Raw genomic sequence first — 13,274 nt, 5'->3', positions numbered from 1 at the left:
AAAGAGTTGTTAAAAATTTAAATTTTATGTAAAAAAATATGACATTAATATTATTTTTATTAATATTTAATTTATAAATAGAAATGTCATAATAATAATTTGTGGTTGTCTAGTACACAGTTATTATCAATGATATATTTGCGTTCCTGTTTTGCTTAAACTCTATTGTATTTTCATTAATTTTGACAATTTTAAATTATAACTTTAGAAAAATATTCTGAAAATATATCTTCCGAAAAAAAATATAAACTAATCCATTATTTTTCAATCCATTTAGCTATATGTATGTTTTTCTCTTAAAACACTTAAACATTTAATTTTATTAAAGAATCAAATATTTTATCGATGTATATTATATATTATTGTAGTAATATATATGTTTGAATATAAAATACATTCCTAAGGTAATAATTATATTATATTGCAATATATAGAGAAAAAAGCAAATAATTATGTCTATTACACACAAAAAATATTTCTGTATCTATATACTATATACTAAGTAAATGTAAAATTAAAAATCTTTAGATTATGTAAATGCTTTTTAATGAAAAAATTATCTGTTGTATCCAGGGAGCAAAAGATATCGAGAATCATATAATCTAATATGAAAACACTGACCTTTCATATCATACGTATGTCAAGGATTATAAAAATACTCTTAATTTTATTATATCATATCTCTCATTAACGGAACTGAGAAAAAATCGATGATTTACAAAAATAGTCAGATTATATTTTTACAATATTAAATTATTATTTTAAAAATTTTAAATATATTATAATATATTTTAATTATTTTAAATATTAAAATCAAAATATTTCTTTGACGAAAAAAGTTTATTTAAATATATTAAACGTTTAAGTGTTTTAAGACGAGAAAAACATATATAGCTAAATGGATTTTTAAAAAATCTATTTGTTTATATCTTTTCTCGGAAGATATATATTTTCAAAATATTTTTCTAAAGTTATAAATTAAAATTGTCTAAAATTTAATGAAATACAAAATGGTTTAAATAAAGTATATTTTGAAACACAAACGCATCATTGATAATATGATTATTTAAGACTAAAAACTACGCATAATTTTAATTATTTTATACAATATATTGTAGTCAACTATTCTCTCTCCAAAGTTCTTTTTCTTATCTAATGAACATGTCTGTTCTTTCTCTCTTATTTAATTGTCTATTTTTATTATTTTTTTTAAATTTAAAAATTGCTTCGAAGATATTATATATATCATGTCAAGTCATTCACTCAAAACATTTCTCTCTCCTTTCTAGAAAATTCCTATACACTTCACTCGTCTTTCAGCTTCTCCCATCAATATACTTCTCCCCACCCAAACTTCAAGTGTGCAAGAGAAAGAAGATGGTTCTCGTTAGCCTTGATATGTTTTCGTTAGCGTGGCAATGTCATATAACCGCCATAGTTTCCGCGGCCAGGGATCGTAATACACGGGTATCGTCGAACGCGTAGCCATCGTCATTTTCATCATCGACTGCGCCGTCGTGCGGTCGTCATCGAGACCGAGCGAAAACCCGTGTCCCGACACAATCTATATCACTGCTGACGCAACACTGACGTGAGATCATCCCTATAACTACACGTACATGTATTTATAGATATACATGTGTTTGCCATTCGATAATACTATCTAACTTTTAATAAGTTTTAATGTGCGTATAACATCAGTCGCATACGAACGGTCAGTGTTGAATGGTGATCAGTGCGAAGCCAACGACGTTCCTCTCGGTCGTTACGTAACTTGACAATAAATCATCAACAACGGAGTAACGAGGTAATGTCAAATCATGTAAAGCAAGATCAAATCGTGTTTAACAATGAGTTAAACACTCTTATTCTTATATTTTTCTAATATTTTGATATGAACCAATACCTATACATACACCTATAAAATATTATTGCATCTATATATATTCGCGCACACATATCTCTATATCTGCAATAATCTTTTTTGAAATTGTTAACATTGATGGCTATAAAGGCATTGATTATTCTATTTGATCTTATTATATTGTTCGATGAATTGAGTATAAGAGATGGGACTATAAGATATATATGTGAAAAATAATGTAAAAAGAGTAATTTAATTTTCGCGAACATGAGATACACAAGTTTTAAGACAATTTTACATAATTATTATTATATTTAATACGAGTTTAGAATAATCGACCCAACTATTATTATATTTATATAAAATAAAATTTTGCGATAAGAGATGTATAAAAGTGACTTAGCATATTTTTTTAAAATAAAATTAATGATAAATTATTTAAAAAAACAGTAAACAATAAATCGTCATATTTTACTAACATCATAATCGAGAGAGCTCGTTATCATCTTATTATCATGAATAAGCATTATTAAGATTGATACGTAGTTCTAGTCTTACGTAAATTTTGTTATTCCCGTGGATCTTGTCATTTATGTAATTATTAAGTGATTAAAATACACGTGCAATTACTATATTATTGCAATCGCAAAGTTTCTAATCGGAAACTGTATCTTCGCTACACGCTGTAGTTGTGTATATAATGCTGCAAAAAGATTTTATATCAATCATTTTTCCCAAGGTTTCATAGCTCTTGTGTACGATATAAAATTGTCTTAAAAAACGCATTAATATGCAGGCAATATTTGCATCTCAATATGGTAGATATATGTTAATGTGTTATTATAAAATAAAATATTGTTGCAAGAAGTTACATTAACTACTTTAAAAAAGATTCAATTGCATCATTTCGCATGAGAAATGCAAAAAAAAGGTTTTAAAGCGTTATACAAAAATATAATTTTGCCTATTTTCAATAACTTCTGATTTCAGGATAATATTAAATTGATATTTAATTAAATTGATATTTTTCTTACATTCGAAAATATTTCTTACAATTGTTCTAATGTATATAAATAATTTCATAACACACGTATATAAATTCGAGGCTAAAATTATATTTAAAATCTAATAATCTATAATTATGTTAAGAATTGAAATAGCGAAAAAAGAGTGATGCAAGTTTTTGTTCTTTTTCTTGATCCCCTTGGGAGTAAATTACACGAATAAATTACATACACAAATGCTGTGTTGCAATAACGTAAACAAGTTACACTCACAGACTATACAAATCAGAAATCAGTTTTTGCATTGATTGGTTTTGCTTTAACTGCTCCACGTGAAGTACAGTGTAATTAATTTAATCGCTTTATATTGCCAAACCATAAAAGTCTTAGATATGTGCCAAATGAAAAATGTATAAATCTATCAAAAATATAGTTATTAGCTAATAAATTATTACAATGTAATCATAATAAATGAATTTTGTGTACGAATATTACATGATTGTTAACAGAATATTAATACCACAAAAATCATTTATTTTATACATTTCATTAAATTTTTTTTTTAAATAACTAATTTTTCGATATTAACTCATCAACTGAGGCATTTATGCATGATATCGTAATTGTTAAACAAATTGCTATTGTAAGCTATATCCATGCTAAAGCGCGAGCCAATGCGAAACGCGTATAAAATATGCTGAATAACATTAATGATTTTAATAACGTATAAATTTAAATATAATTACGTGACTCGGCGAATGAATTGTTCAATAATTGATAAAAAATTCAATGATTCAATGAATTGTTCAATGATTCAATGATTCAATGATTCAATGATTCAATGAATTGTCCAATTAACAAAAAAACTGATTTTATCTCACATCATCTTGTTATTTACAGGACTCGAAATTGTTGTAAAAAAATATCGGTTATACATACCAATATTTTTACGTAATAATCGGAAAATCGATTTAAATGTATTAAGTTCTAATGTCACACATTGTATATATATATACACATATACATACACAATCGATATTACATAACTTAATATCGATATTATATTACTGTAAAGTAATTTATTTACCGATATTATAAAACTTATCCGATTATATATATAGACATTGCATTCAGATATTTTATCGTATGTGTACACATAATTAAAATTTAAAAATTTGATAATTAAAAATTTTTAGCATTATTAAAGATTAGAGCAAAAACATGCATTCACGATATCGATGTACTGTTGCTATCGAAATTAATCTGATATTCTAGATCTGTTCTTAAATATATTTAATATACATATAGATATTATATATATATATATATATATATATATATATATATATATGAATATATATAGATAACTAAATACATAGTCTTTATCGATATTGATTTGCTATTATAACGCACAATTGCTACTATATTCTACTAATTCTGCACATTTATTGAATTTGACAGAATTTCACCAGGATGACGAACGCTATAAATACTTGGGTCCATCTGGTCAGTCTAGTGGTGTACACCTTCGCACTACACTATGTCTTAACCAAATTTCACTATCCTTATACTAATCGCTTCTCCAAAGGTTTCGAAGACTTTGATCCTGGTAACGTGAAGTACTTAACGATATGGAATATGGTAAGTCATACATCTTTTTTCATCTTTTCTTTGGAAACGATTAACCTTCTTTCTCTTTTTTTATGTGGATAAAAAATAGTATATGTATAAAATATATAGAAATAATTATAGAAAAGTCATTAATATATAGAAGTATTATAATTTTTTTTTTATTCTCGTGCTAGAAACAATTTTGTGCGCACTAATCAAAATATAAATGTCATCATTCAAAACTTTATCGGAACATATTAATATTTGTAATTTTTCGTGTATTTAATAGGTAATTTGTAAGTAATATTCAATTCACGTTGCGATGATCGTTACGTAGCATGATTTCTATTTTGCAATTTTTTAAACAAATTATATTTTATGAATAATCTAATATTCAACTTTTGTGAAAAATATGTCTTATGTCAGAAAAAAAATATATATCAAAATATCAATATATATGTATATCAAAATTAAATATTCAATATTCGCAATATATTATAAAATATTATTAAGTAAATTAAATTTTCCTTTTAATTAAACTAAAATATACAAAACATATTTTCCCGAATTTTCTGAAACATAGATCACCTAACTTCAAGAGCGTATTATTAATGATGATAAAAAGCATTTTCTCTTCGAGTTATGAAAATCTTATCTGCGACAGAGATTTACAAAAGATTTGCAAGGTCTAGCAAGGTTAGAGGTCAATTTCTAATCATATTGATTGATTATAGTTTGAAATGGAAATTGAACTCAAACGATTCTGAATAAGCTCCCATATCAATTCTATCAAATGTTGTTTAATTAATTCTCGAGTTCTGCACGTGACATACATATACATGCGCGGACAAAGATATGTATGTGTATGTAAAGTTTGTTACAATTTTTAAAAATCTATTATCTCGAAATTATAAAAAATAATTTATCATTGAACGATGCGCAATGGTGGAATTGTAGTATATAATTGTTGTAAAATAAAAAATTGATCCAAATTTTATTACATGCATAAAAAAGTATCTAAAAATAATTAATATTTGAAGAACTAATTATCACGCGCGCAATCATTTTTTTTTATTTATATTCCATTTTTTATTTATTCCTATTTCAATTGTTCCAGATATTATTCCAGAGATTTAATGAAATAGATAATTACCAGAAAAAAATTGTTTAATAACTTTTGAGAAACATATAGATAAAAAATAAATAAAAATTTAATTCTCATATAACTAATCCAAATAATTATCTTGAATCTTAAATATAGAAATATTTTACACGTGTCTATATACAAATATTAATTAATATAATTATTTTATTATAGATATTTTAAGGTGCTTATAATAAAATCTGGTAATATTTTACAATATATACGACAATTTAAAATAGATAACACAGTTTAACAAAAAAAATTGACTTGAACGTGACTAGTCATTTCTTATAGTTTTTTGAACGCTAAACACGAATCTAGTTTCCAAATTGTTCCATCACGTCACAATTTTAAGAAATTTGCAATTAAAGTACAAAAAAAGAGCTATTTTTACTTTGTCATATTATAACTACATTATGTGACGTCCTGGAGAAGTTTTATTGCAATCAAAATAAAGTATGTTGTTAGGACTTTGAACCCTCAAAAGGAATTTTTGGTGTTAGTTATAGTTAATAAGATATCCATACACCCCATATTGAATCATGAATATCATATTAACTATAACTGACACCAAAAATTCCTTTTGAAGGTTGAAAATCTTAACAATATACTTTTTTTTTGATTGCAATAAAACTTTTCCAGCACGTCATATATTGTGACTATAATGACAAAGTTGGTAGAGATAATCCTCTTTTACAATTTTAATTGCAAATTTCTCGAACTTGTGACGTAATTGAGCAATTTGGAAACCGGATTCGTCCAAAAAACTGCACTGAAAATAATAATATCTATCACAATAAAATATAAAACATGTTTGATTAATGTTACTAAACTGCATAGTAAAATTATTAAAATTATATTTTATTGTGATAGATATTATTATTTTTATCGTGATAAATATTAATCAGAGAAATTCACATAAAATTCTTTCCACATACCATATTGTCTCACTATTACCATGATTTTCAGAGTAAATTTTAAGAGAAAATTCTCTCTGTGTAGAAGAAACGACGTTCTAATAAGTGAAAAAAAATAATTTTTTGTTGAACAGTGCAATTATCGCGGAGATGAGCAAGCAATAAAACTGAAAAGCAATACATAAATAAGTCGTAAAACTGCTTATCCCACAATTGTTTCTATCACCCGAAGCCTCTCCGGATCATCTCCTTCTTTTATGTTCGTTTTTTACTTCGCAGCACCCATGACACTCACTTGCGAAAACACGGTTGATTATGATTGCATTCGCACTAACCATTAGATCATCGCGATGACTGCACAGCACTTTTCGCGCGAAATTTCTGACGTTAATCACACGGAATGCGCACTTTATTACTGCAATATACATACATTGAAAAACAACGCGAAAACTACTCACACGCAAAAGCTACAAAAATAACATGGTTTTTACGCAATTCGTGACATTGTTATTTTTAGTCTGTCGGTTATGCTAATTTTAAAACATTTTTATTTTAGAATGATTATTATCTTGTATTATTATGTAAACAAATTAACAAATTAGTTGTCATGAATATCGTATCAGATACACGCATCACAGTAATAAACCATCCATTTACAAACTAAAGATACGCTCTGTTTTTATTGTATTTTTTTAGAAGCTTTGACAGAACCTCGTATAAAATACATTACGTGTGTATCATTCGAAATGCATAGCCAGCATAATAATTTATAACAATTTATGTATGATACTTATATGGTTTTCGGACAAAACATTACAAATACGACTTGACGATCAACTTGTTAATCTTTAACATTCTAGTTAAAATAAAAGATAAATATCTGTAGAATGTGTGTAAAAAATAAATGTCTGGGAATATACAGTCGCTTGATTACTTGCGCGATAGATTCCGATAAAATAAGGCACGTAAAATATCTATTTTAATAAATCACTGGTTAATAAACACCGGAACGTGTTTACGGTATCCGATTGACAAGCGAGATTAAAATATAGGATGCGATTTAATATGATTTATTAATTAAATGGATAATATGCAACGCCAGGAGTCGATCCATTCTTTAACCGCGATGTTTTATTAATGACCGAAAAATTCAATAATAACGTCGGTAAAATTATAATGTCGCGCGATATTAAGTGAATCGAATTAATATTAGTTGGTTAATACGCGAAAATCATCGGGGATTAATTAATCGCGCAACTTGATAATAAACGCAGTTTGTAGTGATTTTAGATAAAATAAATCGCTAGTATTTGTCGCGATTCGATAAATAATATTACAATGTATACGTCCTCCCCACTCGAGCCTCGCCACTTGAATGACAACAAGGTGAATACGTTGTTGATGTAAGACTACCATATGATTATGTCCTTGAGGTCACGAAATATTTAGCATAATACGAGATATGTAGACGTATTTAAAATATTTTGTTCTTTGAAATTTTCATGAAGTATTATAATTAACAGGTAATTTTTTCATAAAAGAGCGAATTGAATTATTTGTTCTCTTATCAAATGTTATTTGAAAGCATTCAATAATATTTGTCGATGCATTTGTCTACAGATTTATTAATCCGGTTTGCTATTTGCTATAATGAACAGGTGGGCATTCAAAGACCGAGTGTATCAAATGAAATTGTTATTAGGATTGTTGATAGGATTCAATCGCGTTGTATATATCGCGATATATGCTATAAGTATAATGAGATCTCGCAACAATCCGAATTTAATTTAAAATCTGATCAAGTTTGTCGTAACGAGATTTTATTGCAACGAGATTTTATTCTCTCATCGCTATAGCTTGATCTTTAAATTTTATTGTATTCAGGATCGTGTGTTTATATATATATACATATATATATATATATATATATATATATAAATATATAAATTTATATTTATATAAATATACACAGAGAGAATTTTCTCTAAAATTTACCCTGAAAATCATGGTAATCGTGGGACAATATATATAAAAGAAATTAATATCTATTACATAACGAAAATTATCATCTATTATATATAGATATTTGAAAAAAAAATTAAATAAAAATATCTAAAGTGAAGGGAAGAGATGTAAAGCTACGTACAATAAGTATATATTAATAATGTGTAATAAACACATGTATTGATTATAATATGACTACTAATTACAAAATTTACACTAACGTGTGAAATCTTTCTCCAATCGACTTATCAAGCGATTGGAAAAAGATTGCACACTCAAATGTGTATATGTCATATGTGTATGGTAAACTATGCAAATAATATATTAAGTGATAAGTATACATTTGCAATAGCAGTTTACATTTTACATATGTATGCTGTTCTGAATTGAGCAAATAGTCTTCATCATTCATTTATGTACATATACATATATGTTTCTGCTTATTTCAAGTACAAAAAAGTAAGAAAGAGAACCGTTCAAAACTCTTTCACAGACGTCTGTTTGACTTTTGTGTTTGACCAATTACACGCTCAATTTTCAGCCCGCTTTATTAATGTATCCAAATCGATCTTAGGCCTGTTTCTACCAACGTCGGTTAACTTTAATCTACGGTTAAACTATATGTGTGTCTTTTTTCAGATACGTTCTTAAAAAGAGACAAAGATATAATTTAACCGGAGGTTAAAGTTAACCGATGTTGGTAGAAACGGGCCTTAATGACGAAACCGACTATTGTTGCTTAAATCGGTCGTCGGCCGAAAATATTAATTTAGGGACCACACATAATTAGCTTTAAATGATATATTTTTATATATGATCCTAGCCATATACTGTGTACTAATAATTAAAATATTTATTGACGCATTAATCGGAGCAGTTTGAAATGTCAATTGTGTTCTAGATTGTACAAACCGTAATCCTCTTACTATGCTCCTTGAACGATTTCTACGGCACCGATGACGTAAACCCCAAGAATCCACCCTTTATTCGAAAGTTGAAGGATTATTTACATGCGAGTCTTGGATTTCCCGTCGCCATAGTAAGTATAATTGATTTCATTTTTTCATATTTTTTTCTATAGTGTTGTATTTATGTCAAAATTCCAGAACGGAAAATATCAATAGTTTAGCTCTAATGAAAAAGATAAGAAAAATATCATGTATGAATAAACCTACTTAAGTAAATTCATCACAATCGCAAATATATTTAAATATATTATTATTTTATTTTGTTATTTAATGTAGTTTCCGTTAAAAGTGTTTCCTTTTTTGATAGAAATCAGCAGATTAAAACGTTAATTTGTTAATTATATTTTAAAATAATATGTTATAAAAATTAAAATAATAGTTTTAAATAAAATATTATAGTACTTTAAACTCAATTAATATTTTTTTCACAGTAAGCTGATTTCTGTCAAAAAATATTACTCGAGTTTAAGCAAACTTTATATTATTTTTTTTTTAATATTATTTTTAACATAAATTCGAAGAATGACGGGCGCTTATATTATTCTAGTATGTTAAAAAAATAATTTTGTATTAAAAATTTATTTGCATTAATTTAATCACTTTAGAAGATATGAACAAAAATATTCGAAACTTTGTGACATTTTTTAAATGGGGCATAATTTTACTCTCTCTTTTCCATACAAGTATAACTAATTATGCATTTGTCCTGTATCTAAGGATAAGTGGATAATTTACTTTATATATGCTTGATTTTATATGAATATAATCTGCTATCGATGCACAATATTTATCGAAATAATGTATTTCGATAAAATGTAATGTCAATTCTGTCTCGCACAGTTCGTTGGCGTGACTTACTGGACATTAATGTTCGTGAACCGTGAATTAGTATTCCCGCAAGCATTTGACCATCACCTTCCATTCTGGTTGAACCATGTAATGCACACGCTGATTATGCCGACGACCGTGCTCGAAATGATTCTCGCACCACGACAATATCCCAAGCGATCTTGCGGTCTTGGGATGCTCTTGAGCTTCATGCTCCTATACTTAGGCTGGTAAGTGAAACGGATCTGCGTATCCGGTCTTTAATAACACTTTATATAATAAGTATATTGGAATACTTTAATAATTTTTATATATTTAACTTTAATAACTCTATACGTATAATCAGCTGGAGAAAATACATTGTAAGAAATATATACAGAATTTATATATAGAACTTATATATAGAATAGGATGCAGACCAATATTATATGGTATCCCTTGTTAAAAAATAAGTATCTTTTTTTTTTTAGATTTCTCTGTCTGTATCTTTATATATATGTATATATATTATCTTATTTATATGTATAGAACACTCTTTATACAACAAACAATGTCGTATCATTTACATTTATCTATTACTAGAACAAGCGCTACGCGCTGTGTTGTTCTAGTAATAGATAATTTTACATAAAAAAGAAAGATATTTTTATGTACAGTTTGTTTAAACTTGATTAATATTTTTTGACAGAAAATTAGCTGATTAAAGCGTATATATTAATATGTTATAAAAATAAAAATAATAATGTTATAAATAATGTGTTATAATACTTTAAACTCGAATAAAATTTTGGACAGAAATCAGCTGATAACTGTCAAAAAACATTAATCGAATTTAAAGTACTGTAACATTTTATTTAAAACATATTATTTTATAATTTTTATTACATACTATTATTTTTAAATTTAATTAACAAATTAACGTTTTAATCAGCTGATTTCTGTCAAAAAATATTAATCAAATTTAAACAAACTTTATATAAAAATATCAATCGTTTTTATGTAAAATCGAGGAATGGCATGCGCTGTCAAATAAATTAATCGAGTTTATTTATTATATTTATTACATAAGTTTTCATTTATTTTTACGTATTATATATTTATAATTAATAATTCTAAAAATCTCGAAAAATTAAATGTGTTAAATATTTCAGGTCACACATAATTTATTACAAAACCAGCGTCTGGGTGTATCCCGTGATGGACGTGTTAACGCAGCCGCTGCAGATCCTGTTCTTCGCGGCGATGCTAATGTTTTCCGTGATTCTATACTTCGTCGGGGAGACGCTGAACAATATCGTCTGGGGTAACGAACACACTGAGCATAAAAAATCTCATGCCAAATCCAAGTAGCCTCGCCCAAGCGGGTGATTCTTATAACCGGGTGATGAAACCATGTTCGCGTTCTTGCCTGTCGTCTCTTTATACGGTGATGGTGGATTCCCTCGTACGACAATAAACCAGAATAAAATCTTCTTTCTTTTTTTTTTTTTTTTTTTTCCTTTTTCTATACTTTCGTTGCAGCATGCACGTATATATCATTATATATTATTTATCAAGAGTTAAACGTGTCTTATTTTAGAAAATCTTTGCGTTGTGTATGTATGTGCATGCGAACATATAGCGCGCATTTATCAAGGTATAACTATGATGAGGATCGAACCGCGGTTAATCCGGCACGGATGGAGAAAACATATGTAAGTGAGCGAACGCATGTGCAAGATGCAATGCATTTCTATTTTCTATGTGTGATCACGGACAAGGGAGACTAATTTCCTGTAAGGATGTTCTTCTTTATTTTTGTTTTTTGCGAGCGCGCGCCAATTAAATCAAAACACGATTATACACACACACCTTTTTCATAATATCAATATTCCCTCGTCCACTACGACAATACTTATTTTTGTACTTTCGTAAAGCAAGCGAGCGATCTTATCATATTGTTGTGTTTATCTACCAATAAAATAAAGTTAATGTGGGGTATACGGAGAATATACTGTGTATAATATATACATGTATAATGTATACGATATAGTGCGTACCAACGCAACACAAACTTGCCCGTTCTAATGTCCGGATATATTTGTGATCGAGTGTAGGAAAAAAATACGTAGCGGAGAGCTTGGAACCGGAAATCAACATTTAGGCCATATACACATATGTTGATTTTTTTTTTAGAAATTTTTTATTAGATAAGTTCAATGGATGAAGAGTCTCTCTTGATATTAGTTTATTTGTGCCAAAATATAGTATTTAAATCAGAGCGTATATTATCGCGTGTGAAATAGCTACACAAAAGTATGCATTGTACACAGAATTCTCTGTGATTAAATATTCTGTAATAAAAAATGTAAATAACGATAATATTACTCCAAATTTTTTTCCTCTCGAAAAAAGACGGAAAAGTAAAATATTATTAATGTAGTAGTGAATTTTTGACACATTGAAAGAGAAAGCAATATACATTTTAGAATTACGTACACATATACAGTATTAGAGTGTTTTAGATATAAACACACTTAAAAAAATATTGAGAATAGTAAAACTAAATTTTTAAAGATGCGGCATGTATTATACACACAAATATTCCATATCCATAAATATATTAATACGAATTATGAAATATTATGAAAAGCAATGATAAAAGAAACTTAGCAATTTTCAATAGGGACATTTTGTCATAAATATTCAGAATGCAATTTCTTGAGATTTTTGTATCAACAAAAAGTGATCCACTGAATACTACTTTTCCGCAACTGTGAAGAATGTGATTATATGGCAAAAATAAATGACATGTAATATCTAATATTAAAATGTGAAGAGCGTTTATTGTGTGTCCTGCGAATGTTTAATTTAAATTATATAATTATATTGAAAAATAGACTGGTTTTTTTTTTTTTTTTTTTTTTTTTCAGATTAGCACCATGATTTATAGGC

General features: G+C 27.2%; 1 protein-coding gene across 1 annotated transcript; it reads left to right on the top strand.

Moving 5' to 3' along the window:
• Positions 1 to 1,441: 1,441 nt before the first annotated feature.
• Positions 1,442 to 12,701, top strand: LOC145935907 (androgen-dependent TFPI-regulating protein-like). The gene is made up of 5 exons (XM_083037684.1): positions 1,442 to 1,807; positions 4,330 to 4,509; positions 9,446 to 9,583; positions 10,353 to 10,570; positions 11,492 to 12,701. The coding sequence occupies exons 2-5, from the start codon at positions 4,342 to 4,344 to the stop codon at positions 11,688 to 11,690; spliced, it is 723 nt and encodes a 240-aa protein (XP_082893810.1). The 5' UTR covers positions 1,442 to 1,807; positions 4,330 to 4,341; the 3' UTR covers positions 11,691 to 12,701.
• Positions 12,702 to 13,274: the final 573 nt, after the last annotated feature.

Source organism: Prenolepis imparis, unplaced genomic scaffold (genome assembly GCF_030444845.1).
Source record: "Prenolepis imparis isolate NDT839.2.m4 unplaced genomic scaffold, iyPreImpa1.0 SCAF_5, whole genome shotgun sequence".
Taxonomy (NCBI): Eukaryota; Metazoa; Arthropoda; class Insecta; order Hymenoptera; family Formicidae; genus Prenolepis; species Prenolepis imparis.
Note: the sequence above shows the minus strand (reverse complement) of the source record. Positions and strands in the feature narration are given on the sequence as shown.